The 14,582-nt window shown below is 36.8% G+C and overlaps 1 protein-coding gene across 2 annotated transcripts in view; it reads right to left on the reverse strand.

Annotated features, from left to right (window-relative positions):
• ryk (receptor like tyrosine kinase) overlaps positions 1 to 14,582 on the reverse strand; it is an 82,302-nt gene that overhangs the window by 17,313 nt on the left and 50,407 nt on the right. The window contains exons 5-9 of one of the 2 annotated variants that reach the window (XM_077198915.1): positions 13,883 to 13,948; positions 13,652 to 13,793; positions 12,741 to 12,841; positions 11,014 to 11,097; positions 6,893 to 7,018 (exon numbers count right to left, since the gene is read on the reverse strand). In XM_077198915.1, the coding sequence (XP_077055030.1) occupies positions 6,893 to 7,018; positions 11,014 to 11,097; positions 12,741 to 12,841; positions 13,652 to 13,793; positions 13,883 to 13,948 (519 nt within the window). The remainder of the gene's footprint in view (positions 1 to 6,892; positions 7,019 to 11,013; positions 11,098 to 12,740; positions 12,842 to 13,651; positions 13,794 to 13,882; positions 13,949 to 14,582) is intronic. The other variant, XM_077198916.1, reaches the window with a different exon arrangement.

Here is a 14,582-nt window from a genome sequence, read left to right on the forward strand (position 1 = left end):
TAAAAAAAAACAAAGAATTTTAGCTGCCCTTGGAAAGGCTTGATCCCAATATTGCTGCTTGCAGCTATTTTATTATATATTCGCAATCATTTGCACAAGCAACAAGTTAATGCAGGTATTTACATGCTTTTTTGGCAAGTAAACACACTGTCAGACAAATTTCTACATGTTTAATAGCATCTCTGATTTAAATTTCAGTAGCAAAAACTAAAGTCGGTAAATTTTATTCATTTCTGCAAATCAGTTCAAACAATGTGATTCAATTATTTCATTCACAACTTTGACTGAACAGTGTTAGGATAAAAGGATTGCATTATCATTCAGTAATGTTTAAGTCTCCGTACAACATTTTTCAAATATTGAAACGTTTAAAAAAATACTAGCTCTAGTTTCACTGCATCTTTGAAATGAAACAACATGCCAATTTTTGCATGGTGAAAAGCTGAGCAGGTCTGAACGGGTATCCTTGATGACCTCAGTGAATAAAAACAACATGGATTTACTAGCAGGCGCAGGACAGTCTCTCAGATTTCCATTGCTCTTCTACAGCTTCTTAGACATATCTGCAGTTCCCATAAGCTCAGGTGACACTTGAGAATGTACCGGATCAATGCATCTTGCAGAGCAGTGGACCTCAGAGTAGGCTGACTTTGGGTAATGTTACTAATGTTAAGGGACTAGCACCGGATCGCCCTACTACTTTTCTCTCTTATCTGATCTTTTTTCCTCTATCTTGCCACCATGCTTGTTATAACAAGTCACCTTCTTTCATGCCAGCTTGCTGACATAGAAGCTTTAACCCCTGTATGTGATCACCTTTAAGTTGTCCTTTATTTACATAGGACCACAAATGAGTGCATTACAGAAGAGCTTTAGGAAAATGGTTCCTACATTTTGGAACATAAAGGTAAGTGAGGTGATATATTGTGCATTTTTGTAACCCATGACCTTCAAAACCAGAAGTCTCATACTTAAAATCAGTTGTGTCAAATATGTATTATTATTCTTTATATTTTTCTTTTGAAAATGCATATTAAATATTGTAAAAAAAATTATATTATCCCAATGTTATATTATTTTTGGTGTATTTTTTTTTACCTTTATTGAGATAGGATAGTAGAAAACCGACAGGAAATTAAGTGGGAGGAAGAGGGGGAAGAAATCTGAAAAGGCACCCAAACCGGGACTCGAACTCGAGTCGCCTGAAGTGCAACCGGACTACATGTCAAAGTGCTACCCACGAGGCTATTGGCTCAGAGAAGTTTTGATCAGCTTAACTCCCTTAACCCTCTGAGGTCGGCCTTTTTGAGAGTGCAAAAGAGACTCAAAATACTATGTTGATTTTGATCTTACGTGTTAGTGTTATACAGCATTCGATCCTGTTAAGTTTCTGTTTATATTGTGAGTATACACAAAAAAATAAAGTATTGTCCTTTTAGTCAAATAAATAAAAATAAAAATGATGCTAGTTTTGCCTTCTCTCTGTCAGTGAAGTCCATTCTGAAACGCGTCCGAAAATTAACTGTAATTCCGCGAATACTTGTCATACAGGCACGAGTGTTTTTCCATAATGAAGCTTGAACTCTCTTCTTTTAAATGAATTTATATTAAAAAAAAAATATATTCTCAGTTTATGTAATCTGTATGAAAAGAGAGAGATGTCAGTCTTTTTCTTTCCAGCTCATTATACCTAATTACGCGTTAATATGCCACGCCCACGGAGAGCGCACGGTATTCAAACGCAAATGATCTAAGGCAAGCCATTCAAACATGCCAACACCCACCAGCTGGATTATAAAACAGATCAAGTTTAGTAAGTATATTACTACCGCTGTGTACACAGCGTATCCCTACACTGTGAGGAATAATACTATCTAATAACCCTGGAAAATGTACCAGAAGTGCTGGTAGTTTCCATTTCGAGGAGCAACGGATCCAGCTGATGTAGTAAGTCATTTATTCTTAAGTGCTTTGTTCTAATCGCGATATCTGTAAACCGCAAAAAGACTGTTTAAATATGAATTGTGTGTCTGTGTGTAGGCTAAATGATGAATGAACGAAACAGGCGCACGCTCGCGTTGTTTACTACAGTTATACAGGGCGTGTCTGTGCCGTTCATTCACTCTCGCACCTACATTAGTAAACATGTACATGAACACATCCAAACTATATTGCTATCCTACTAAGATGAGTAAAAATAGACTGAAATATGTTGAAATAAAATGTCTGTATAAGCAACAAACTGCAAATTAACATGCTAATATAATATCATAAACACGATATGACAGACTAAATATGAATGTTTAGACAAGATTTCGTGATTAGTTTTGAATAGATTATAAAGTTTTGACTGTAAAAAAAGACTACAGTCACATTAAATAGGCTTTTGTTCGCCAATTTCTGCTCATATGTTAAATATACTATAATATGGGATGTTTTGTCAAAAATAAAGTAGGTATATTGAATTATCAACTAAGATGTTATTTAGTGTTTGTTCCAATATTCAAACCAATGAATCCTTACCTTTTTTAATACGCATGATAAAATGTATACTTTTTACAAAGAAAGAATACACTTGATATATTGTTAAAATTGTAATTGTTGTTTTAATTGTAACCTATTTGTAATTGGTTACAATTTCTAATTGTAATATATATATATATAAAGGCTAATTAATATGCAGCTCGCACCCCCAAAACACCTTAGACCTCAGAGGGTTAACTGTCAGTGTCCTGCTAGCAAGATGCTTGATGCTCATATTTTATTGCCTTTTTTCTATCAGATATTTTAGTCAACATCATAAATTAGTTATCATTCAAAAGCTTATACGCTCAAAATTCATCCTGTGAAAACGGTTTTGAAATTGGACATTGTGGCATTGGACCCCCCTAGGGGGCAGTGTCATGTTTTATATTTCAAAATCTATTTAAACTATTTTATAATCAATACCTTTGCTAATCTAAAAAAAAAAAAACGCATATCATCTGACAAAAATCTTATAGGAACTTGAAAGTTTTGAGATATCAACTTCAAATTTGGAACACAACTTGGTTAGACATATAGCTTAAATTTAATAGCAATTTTAGAATACAAATCATTTTGTAAAATATATATTTTGTATAAAATAAAAATGCTTAGTACAGCACATTTGCTTTACAGTAATCTTAAACGACTATAACCTTTTTTACGCTTTCATTTTTAAGTACAAAAATCTGCTGAGTGTCTTTAAAAAGTAACAAACCTTAGGTCTGTATTCCAAAGCATTCATGATTTACAACCATTTAAGTTTGGATAGTCTTTTTTTTATAGCATAGACGTGAAAATGCACCGTTTCATTTCTTGATCTCTCCAGAATTTCTGTACTTCCATTTGTGTAATTTGACAGGCTAGACGACTTGGTAGTATTTCGAACTTGTAAAAACATTTCACTGGTAAGGTATGAATTAAGATGTGTTATACTTTGGCATCAAAGTAACTAAGGTAATGAAAATGTTCTTTAGTAAATTCATAGAGAATGTACTGATAAATGACAAAAGTACAAAACTATGTGTTCCATGGATGGTGTGTTTCTTTGCTGTAATGCAGAACTTACAAAAATTGCATCTAACCTTCCAAATTGTACACATTGCATTATTCATTATGCAACCGGCTGGGTTTCCGTTACAGCTTTCAGTCTCTTTAAGCAGGAGGGAGAAGAACTGAGCATGGTCATTATGCAGGACATTGGGGGGTGGGGGTGGGGGGGTGTATTTGGAAGATGCATTTAATGCTTGCTTAAGTTTTACCAAGAAACTAAAACTTTACGTCTTTGGACATTCAGTGCTTAGAGTCATATTTTGTGGTAAATTTTAACCGCATGTGAATGTTTTCTATCAATCAGTAAATCCAGCTCACAGAACAGACACAATGATCACAACAAGAGATTGTACTACGTACTTAGAGCTCTATGGAAATTCATTGATTATGTCCTCTGGTGATTACGATAGCATTTTAGTAAAATACACATTACTGCACAATAAATATGTTTAAAAACGTGTGTATTTTGCTGTAGACACACTTCACTGAAATAAAAAAAAAATAATAATAATAAATAAATTATTAGGTGTTCATAATCTGTTGTAGATTGTGACAAAAACAATAACTAATAACATGAAATTCAAAATGGACTTTGTTTGTTATTGTTACTTTTGAAACTATAATTAATCCAGTGAACTAGTTGTCTTTAGTCTATCGACTTATAAACAACACCTAAACATTTTAAAACTGTAGATCAAAACTAATGTATATATTTATGAATTTGATAGTCTCTTCTCATTTATTTGTTCTCCATTTGAAAACATCAAACTTTAATTTAGCCTATTGATCATATTATTGTTGCTGCTTCTGTTGTATAAAAAAACATGCTGTGTTTTTATTATTGTGATATGAAGATGACAACAACAGTTATCACTTAAATTTCGGTCAGTGTCTTCACAAGACGCTTTTATGGTGCTTATTTTGTCATTTTAGAGCTTGAAAGCACTCATTCCTCATCCATCTTCATGTGGAAAACAGCAGGATTATTCTCCTAAAATTCACTTGTTGTGTTGCTCGGAAAAAAAAGGGATTTCAATTTGGGATAACAAGAGGGTAAATGGTGACATTTTCATTTTGGGGTAGAAGAAGCCACATGCTTGCAACGCTTTGGCCAAGCATTCATGTTTTTGGCCTTGGTATAACTAGTACATAAAGCAATTGCAGGAAATATTTAAAGGGCACATATCATGCTAAATTCACTTTTTTAGCCCGTAAATGCATTTTGTTGTATATTTGGAGTGTTTATAAGTACAGAAAAGTTGAAATTAGTCTCTTCAGGTGCTTCGTTGATATCTTTATATTCTTTTTTGGTCATATTTGCAACCTGTTCCGATTTTTCTATTCTCTATGACGTTTTTTGAACAATTACGTCAAAGTATTTGCAGCGGAACTGCCAAATAAGGACATCGACTACAGGCCCAACACTTCGAGCACTCCGCCATTTTTTTTATTTACTCTGCGATTTTGTAGTCTAAGCTCAAGGATGCAGAAGTTACGAGAGGGTACGTCAAAATGTTCGGTTGTTGGATGTAGTAACCCACACGCTTCATTACACCGTCTCCCAGCATCAGAACCCGTTCGAAGTGCCTGGTTGAGTTTTATTTTTCATGGAAATGTACCAACATCTGTGGGTAAAGTCATTTTTGTGTGCGCGAATCACTTCAAGGATAACTAACGTTAATTCAGCAACCTCCGCCAGTATAAAGAAGGATTTGCCGATAGACTTCGTCTGATTGAGGGGTCAATTCCTCCTATCTTTGGAGACGACGAACAGAGCACTTCGGTAAGCTGTAAATAACGTTAATAAAAAAATAAAGTACTTTACTTTCTTAAAACACACGTCGGTCATGGTTTAGCAGAACCTTTGTCTTTCTTTTTTTTTTTTTAAGTACACGTCTGTAGCAGTATTACTGTTGTTGAGTTTCATCATGACAATGGTCATTTAGCTGCTGTGTTTTCTGATGCTTTTCTAAACGTAGCATATTATCAATACAGATTTTTAGTGGTAAGATTTGGCCGTAGTCATTTGTCTTGTTAGTGTGCCTGTTTTAACAAGAGAAATAATCGACTTTCACTTTATTTAGAGGGCTAAACCAACAAGTATTGTAGTAGTGGGCATGGATGGAGAAGTTACTGTAAATACAGTAACATACCATACTGATACATCCATATGAAGACGTTGTTCTGCAGGTTTGTCGTCTTTATTTTCATCTCACTCCGGGTCCGGCTCAAACATGTGAGGCTTGCTGGACAAGTCTTCCGTTGTTGACATTTTGTTGTTAACGTGTGAATATAAAGTTTCTGTGCCGCTAGATAATCGTATCTCTGCTATCAAACTACAAAAATGGCCGAACGGGGTGGAGTAGAAACGAGTGTCACCTCTGCGAGCTGGAGAGGGGGCGGGGTATGAAGTGTCTCATTTGCATTTAAAGAGACCGCATCAAAACGAGTTGCTCTCAGACGCACATCAGAAAAGGGGTAGAAAAGGGGCCTGTGGAGCTATAATAATGAGGAATTCAGACCCAATCATTGCAGTTCCACTTTATATAGAACACAAATGTATGATTTATATGTAAAAAGGAACGATTTAAAAGCATGATATGTCCCCTTTAATGAGTAAAAGAACTTAGAAATATGTGCTTAGGCCGTTCAAATAAAAGTATCGAACTGGTCATTAAAACACACAAAGCAAATGGCCCTTCAAAAAGGATTAATTTCTCATTCCTCCCAAACGTCCCATAAAATTGGTTTAATCAGATGAACTGTTCCTTTGCCAAGCCAGCACTTAAAACACAACACAATAACCCCCTATAAATAATAAATCAGCTTCATCAAGCTTGTGGCCACACATACATGATTTACTGATGGAAGAAGAATGCAATAGAGGGGAAATACTGCATTGAGATTTTGCAAGAATTCAAGTTAAATAAGGCACGTTCTTGACACAGTTATGTGCATGTTTTATAGCTTATGTGACTAATGACATTTGTGTCAACGTCTTCGGTGCAGGCCCGAGCTGCGCTGGCACAAGACCCAGCAGAGAGATTTTCTGTTTGGGCTCCAATTTAGTGCTTGAGTACAGATTTCCCGCTGGAACAGAGCTCTTGTGTGATTATTTTGCAGGTGGAAGTGTGTCTAACCTCAGACTGAGTGGCCTAATGACGTGTTTGTTTGCCATGATGCAAATGTGTTAAACATTTCGATAGCACAGAGAAGGACAGAGTTCTAAGAATCTAGTCTTTCCAAAGGACATTATTAACTTGCTGTGGTTTCCATGTGCGTGTGTTTGGGGCAGAATAACCTGTGGGATTATTACCTTCATGTAAGACGTCACGAAGTGTGACTCTCTCTCTGGAGATTGCGATGTCTTTGACCTTTGCCTTAGCCTCAAGGATAGTTACACTTCTCAAATCATTCTTCTCTATCCGCAGCGAGGGATAACCTGAAATCACACACACACACACACACACACACACACACACACACACACACACACACACACACACACACACGCGCAGCATTACAATTACAATAGTTAACAATTCACATAATTAGAACTAATTAAAAGCCTGTCTAATGACAGACAAATCAAAACAGAGGCTTGCAGTATTATTTGAACAACTGGAACTATTTAGACACTTCAAAGGAGTAAAACCGCAGCTGTGCCAAAGGCAAACACTACAGTGTCACTCTTGCACAACATGTTATGGTGTGTAACTGATTTTATCTCACAGTTATACAATCAATTGTATTAAATGTTTAGAGAAAACTGAGGGTTTTATTCTGTCATTTAGCTCCAGCGTACTTTAAAATACACAAGCAGCTCCAACAGACAATGTCAAAATGTACTGTGAACACTAATACCAGTATATAAGGCAATTTCAATGTTTATAATCAATACGTCACTCTGCCTTGTTGTAAACATTATTTCAATGCTTATATAAATACAGTTGATTATGAATACAGAACAAAAAGCAAATACATTCACTTTTCATGTTTACAATTAGCCAGTGTTCCCTGAGTCATTTAGACTAAAGGTTTGTCTCAATCAGCTCCCTAGCTCCTGAGCTTGTGAACAAGTATGTCGTGTTCAAGAATTCGGGCACTGGTAAGGATAGTAAAGGATTCTGGCTCACTACACATTGAGACACTAATGACTATTTCCAGCGACGTGACAACATCCTCATGTACAATATCTCTACTGGTATTTATGAACAACAGCAGAGCTGATATCTTTCTGACATTACTTGTAATGTTATTTAAAGTACTTTATGATAAATCCGTTGCTTGTTACATATACATGCAACATTTCAGCTGTAAATAAAATATAAATACTACCCAGATTATGTTCATTACCAGTCTAGCGATGCATGTTTATGCTGAAATTTAATAAAATAATGGTCGTACTTTTAAAAACATCTATCGCTAGTCATTGTGTAGTGAGTTGGCTCACACAAAGTTTTATGTTTCAAAGCATTAAGGGAATATAGTGAGCATCGATCCCTGATTTTCAGAGTGTATTGTGGGACATTTTAGGAAGCAAATGTTTAAGTGCCCTGGAAGGATTCAGCGATTGAGACAGCCATTAAAATGACTGACTCCCTGATCAGTGCCCTGACTACTGACCTAGGGATCTGATTGAGGTGCACCCTAAATTTCTCCACTCATAGCAAATCTGCATGACGCTGCCCCCAAGTGGTTATTGGGAGCAACTGATGTAAGACTGCTAACATTCCCTGTACTACACAGACACTAATCTGTAAAATATTAATAAAAATATATCACGCAAATATTAAGCCGCTGTTTTTATCATTGATAATAATAAGAAAATTTTCTTGAGCACCAAATCAGCATATTAGAATGATTTCTGAAGGACCATGTGAAAGAAAAAATGCATTGCCATCACAAGAATAAATCACAAGAATAAATTATATTGTATAAAATATATAAAAATAGAAGACATTTATTTGTAATTGTAATTTGTTTGATAAAAAAATACTGTAAAACGGTAGTCTTGGTGAGCATAGGAAACTTCTTTCAAAAACATTAGAGATCTTACCGACCCTTAACTTTTGAATAGTAGGTTAATGTCAAAAAGTGTGAACTATCAATTATTATTATGTTTCATCATCACAAAGAATCTGACACACCACCATCAACTCAATAAAGGAAATAAGTGTGGGGTGGGTGGGACTATCCGTTTGGCTGAAGAATGACAGTCAATGGGAATGACACCCCTCTTAAAAGAATAATTATTTTCAGTGACTGTTTCGTGCTGCCAGTGGTGCAGATATTACTTCACATTTAAGACCAGGGGCCAGTTGCATAAACACCTTTTAGATGACTACCTTGTAAGACTAGTCCAAGCAGTGTATGCAACAGGCCACAGACTGTGATGAAAACTCTAGAATATATATTAAAAAAAACGATATATCCTGTCTAACATTCTGGTTTTAATATAACGTACAGGTCCTTCTAAAAAAATTAGCATATTGTGATAAAGTTCATTATTTTCCATAATGTAATGATAAAAATTAAACTTTCATATATTTCAGATTCATTGCACACCAACTGAAATATTTCAGGTCTTTTATTGTTTTAATACTGATGATTTTGGCATACAGCTCATGAAAACCCAAAATTCCTATCTCAAATAATTAGCATATTTCATCCAACCAATAAAATAAGTGTTTTTAATACAAAAAAAGTCAACCTTCAAATAATTATGTTCAGTTATGCACTCAATACTTGGTCGGGAATCCTTTTGCAGAAATGACTGCTTCAATGCGGCGTGGCATGGAGGCAATCAGCCTGTGGAACTGCTGAGGTGTTATGGAGGCCCAGGATGCTTCGATAGCGGCCTTAAGCTCATCCAGAGTGTTGGGTCTTGCGTCTCTCAACTTTCTCTTCACAATATCCCACAGATTCTCTATGGCAGGCCAATTGAGCACAGTAATACCATGGTCAGTAAACCATTTACCAGTGGTTTTGGCACTGTGAGCAGGTGCCAGGTCGTGCTGAAAAATGAAATCATCTCCATAAAGCTTTTCAGCAGATGGAAGCATGAAGGGCTCCAAAATCTCCTGATAGCTAGCTGCATTGACCCTGCCCTTGATAAAACACAGTGGACCAACACCAGCAGCTGACATGGCACCCCAGACCATCACTGACTGTGGGTACTTGACACTGGACTTCAGGCATTTTGGCATTTCCTTCTCCCCAGTCTTCCTCCATACTCTGGCACCTTGATTTCCGAATTACATTCAAGATTTGCTTTCATCCGAAAAAAGTACTTTGGACCACTGAGCAACAGTCCAGTGCTGCTTCTCTGTAGCCTAGGTCAGGCGCTTCTGCCGCTGTTTCTGGTTCAAAAGTGGCTTGACCTGGGGAATGCGGCACCTGTAGCCCATTTCCTGCACACGCCTGTGCACGGTGGCTCTGGATGTTTCTACTCCAGACTCAGTCCACTGCTTCCGCAGGTCCCCCAAGGTCTGGAATCGGTCCTTCTCCGCAATCTTCCTCAGGGTCCGGTCACCTCTTCTCGTTGTGCAGCGTTTTTTGCCACACTTTTTCCTTCCCACAGACTTCCCACTGAGGTGCCTTGATACAGCACTCTGGGAACAGCCTACTTGTTCAGAAATTTCTTTCTGTGTCTTACCCTCTTGCTTGAGGGTGTCAATGATGGCCTTCTGGACAGCAGTCAGGTCGGCAGTCTTACCCATGATTGCGGTTTTGAGTAATGAAACAGGCTGGGAGTTTTTAAAAGCCTCAGGAATCTTTTGCAGGTGTTTAGAGTTAATTAGTTGATTCAGATGATTAGGTTAATAGCTCGTTTATAGACCCTTTTCATGATATGCTAATTTATTGAGATAGGAATTTTGGGTTTTCATGAGCTGTATGCCAAAATCATCAGTATTAAAACAATGAAAGACCTGAAATATTTCAGTTGGTGTGCAATGAATCTAAAATATATGAACGTTTAATATTTATCATTACATTATGGAAAATAATGAACTTTATCACAATATGCCAATTTTTTTGAGAAGGACATGTATATCTAAACAAACAAATAAATAAAAGCCAAATCATTTCATTGAGGAATTCAACATTGACTTTAAACATTGATCAATACTCATTTTCGACAATTCATTCAAACATTATTTGTAATTTAAATATGTATTTCCTATTTAAAAAATAAACCATTTAAGTAATAATTGACTATGGCGCTATGTTTCTGATTCTAATCATGCAAATGAGGTGTCTTTGCACCAGTCTAATACGACTGTGAATCAATCAACAAGCTTAGTGACGACCAATAAGAACAAAACAATGGTGATGGGGAAGAAGTTACTAGGTTAAAGTTAGAAGGTTAGTGAACATGATTTAGTCATGATTCCCTGTTGCTCTCTCTACTTGCTACATAGCAGCAGAACTTACTTTTGGTTTCATGCGAGGGTGCACCAGGGTGAGGGAAGGAGGCGCCTGCAAGCTGGAGCATGGGTGCAGAGCCAGTTTGAGCATCTGATAGAGGAAGGAAGGGGTGGAGGGAGGACAGAGTGAGAGAAAAATAAATAAAAGAAAGATGGAGAAAGGTATATGAAGGATGGATATTCATAGCAGGTAGATGGTGCCTGAGCTATTTCACACACAGGAACAAGAGTGAGACAATGCACTAAGCATGTAAGACCACCAGGAGGCGCTACACACAACACATATAAATAGCCTGTCAAATGAAGCAGATATCTCAAACATCAACTATCCACTGATTTATAAATATATTACAATGCTGGTTGTCATTGAGGGAGAGTATTCTCTATACTGTACTACACTAAGTGGCCTCAAAACATAAATTTGGACACTTAAATGTCTGAATGTCATTTCAAATATCAAATCAAGTGGCATTAACTAAGTATTTTAAAGTAAATATAACAAACTTAACTTTGTACGGTTTAAATGATCAAACAATAGATATATTGGGGGCTTAAAAGCAATTAATACTCAGTAAATCGTAGCATTATGTTATGAAACTGCAGTTCACAACTTCACACTAAATTGAACTAAAGTTGTAATTGTAACTGAATTTCTTTCCCAATTAAAGATTTCCCATTACTGTAAAGCAGTTTGAAACCGTATTGTATAAAGCTTGACTTGATATATTGTTCTAAAAAATAAATAAAATCATTTGAAGTTTGTTATAAATAAAAACAACTTAGTTCGATATTTACTTGAATTACTTGATATTTACTCTAACAATATAAATGTCTGAATGTCATTGAATTACTTAAGTGCAATGTGAATATAAGACTCATGGGATCACCTGGCAAACCTCCTCTAATGGGAAGTTTAAGGTAGGTCATCAACTCGCTCTACTCGGCTCTGCCCAAAAAGCTCTAATTTTAGCCCAATGTGCTCATTTAAGGGAAAAAAGAAACTCACCTACTATGAAAACAGTTACTATGTTTTAAAAGAGCAGAAACTTTGTTGATTTTGTCTTATTTGCATCCTAATTTGGAAAGGGGGTGGAGGTGACTCTCCAAATGTGTTCTGCCTCTCAAAAAAAGACAACAGCCTAAGTGTGAAGAAATGCTACTGAGATGGCACTAGCAAATAACAGCGAAGAATTGAGTAAATACTAGGTGACCGACATATGACTTTAGTATTTTTGTGAGGGGATTTTACGAAGTCGCACACATATCTTATACAACTTCGGTCGCACAAAAACAAACAACGCTGGAGTCACTGCTGTAATCTAAACGTAAAGACAAAAGTGTGGAGGGAGAGATGGGAATGCGTACACCTATTTATTCCAACCTTCTGATTCCAGTTTAGCAGTTTAGTTTAACTTGATCATTCGTTTCCAATTTTCACGTTTATAAAGGAATGCACATTTGGTGCGAATAGGACGAGACAAGATGCATTCAGAGGTGTGAAATTTAGAACAATTTAACATGCTGGTCTGTAATCCGTAGGGAGCAAAGCATCCTGGTGCTATTGGAGCTGCTCTTATGTGGCAGCAAAGCAGTGCTCCTGGTCGAGAGACGAGTTTTCGGACATTTGAAATCATGGACGGGCAGTGCAGATGGTTACGGCAGATGGTTGAGATGTTTGAGAGAGTCGCTGATCTAAGGTCAGGGGTGAGAGGCATGGTGTGGTCGTAGTCTTACTGGTGACAGGTGTAGCGTTGTTGGGGGTGTCTGCCCTCAGGTACTGGGTGGTCTGGGTGGAGGGCTGAGACAGACCCTGAGAGCTCCCACTGTCACTAACGCTAAAAGAAAGATGTAGAGAAAAAATTAATTGCTTTAGGAAATGAAAAGCACAGACTTAAGGTATTTTTACTTATATTTGCACTTATTGTAATAACCTAAATTTCTCAAACTGAAACAGACCAGTCTTTCAGTTTTAAATGGTTTCACAGCCTCTTTTATAATGAAATCATCTGTTTTCTCAAAGGGTGTAGGATTTTACCTGGCCCTGGACCCCAGTGCATTTAAAAACTAAGTGCTGTGTAATTGTCCTAATTAAAGCCATTAGACTCCAACTCCAAAGGTTAAACACTGAGGCCCCTGGAGAAAGACCTAAAATGCTACAGGTTTAACCTGCCTCCTCAAACTCATTGAACCTAATCATGATCTAATGTCACGACTCATCATCATTGGTTTCTTCTGGTCTACTATTTGAGCTGTGAAGCAAAAAGAACCCTATGCCCGTAAAAACACATCCTGGTTCTGATGTTATGCTTCAGAAGATAAATGGAGCTCTGTGCCTCTTCTTGTGAATAGCAGTAGATAAAATCTAATCTACCACTCTTATATAATCCTGAAAAAGACAACTCTTTGTACTGATGCCTAATTCAATTTCAGAAAAATGCAATTAAACTACTCCGTGCTCTTGTATGAAATTAGGAGATTTTGTTTCTCCAGTCTCCTTCAGACAAACCCACATTTTCTAATTAGGGGAAAATGAAATCATGAGAGCAAATGAGCAGAAACTCTACTAAACTACTGACAAGCAGATCGTTTTGGTGGTCTGAGCCAACCAAATAATCAAACACAAAAATGCATGCATGCACACACACCTGTCATCCATTTCCACCCTCTTCATGCTGTGGAGGTGTAACACAGCGAGGATGATGGCTACTAGGAAGATGACGATGCAGCACACACACACGCTGATGTAAAAAACTCGTGTGGATGTGGTGGGAGCATTTGGACTGCTTGCTAAGCACAATAGAGAGCAGAGAGGTTACAAGAGCAGAGTTAAGATGGTCTTCAGTTAAAATGCCAAATAATGAATTATTAATACTCACGATCTATTCTCTGTATGGTTGTGTTTGGGAATGGCAGAGTTTTAGGGGGCTCTGGCTGCTCAATTCCTGTAAAATACAAGAAATGAAGAGGGAGGATCAGCAAAGAGCCATGTTAATATACCAGTTCACCGTTTTATATTTGTGCCACAAACTTGCACAAATTTGTTTGTGACAAATCTCATCACATGAATATTATTTCTTTTTTTTGTATCAGGCAAAGAGATACTATGATACAATAATTAATGTTTATTCTGATATCAAAGTAATGGTCTGTAAAGGCCTTTTCCTACATTTTAAATTGAAATTTGAATTGAGAAAATATTTTCCTTTAAGCTAAATATTATTTTTTCCTTTTCGATTTTGGGTGGAAATATGACCTGGACATCATGTTGATGGGTCTCGTGAGATGAATCCAAACTCACCAACTGGTTGAATTTGGGTTCATTTATGTTTGGTTTGTAAATTGTTGCCAGGGCTATAAAATCTATCTCCTTTCACACAAAGTGTAAGACACACAATATCTTCCAGAGTGTTACATACACACTGACCCAGATATTCCACAAGGGAGAGGAAATTGGGGCATACACAAACTCTTTTTCTTTTCTGCAGCTAATTTGGCTCATGTGCTTCAAATAAGCAGGGAATAAATTCACTGGCTATTTCCCCTGGGAAAGCATATGACAGAGAGCTTGTGTTATTA

The sequence above is a fragment of the Siphateles boraxobius genome, unplaced genomic scaffold (assembly GCF_051911475.1).
Source record: "Siphateles boraxobius isolate OS27281-9 unplaced genomic scaffold, OSU_SipBor_1 41, whole genome shotgun sequence".
In the NCBI taxonomy this organism is placed as follows: domain Eukaryota; kingdom Metazoa; phylum Chordata; class Actinopteri; order Cypriniformes; family Leuciscidae; genus Siphateles; species Siphateles boraxobius.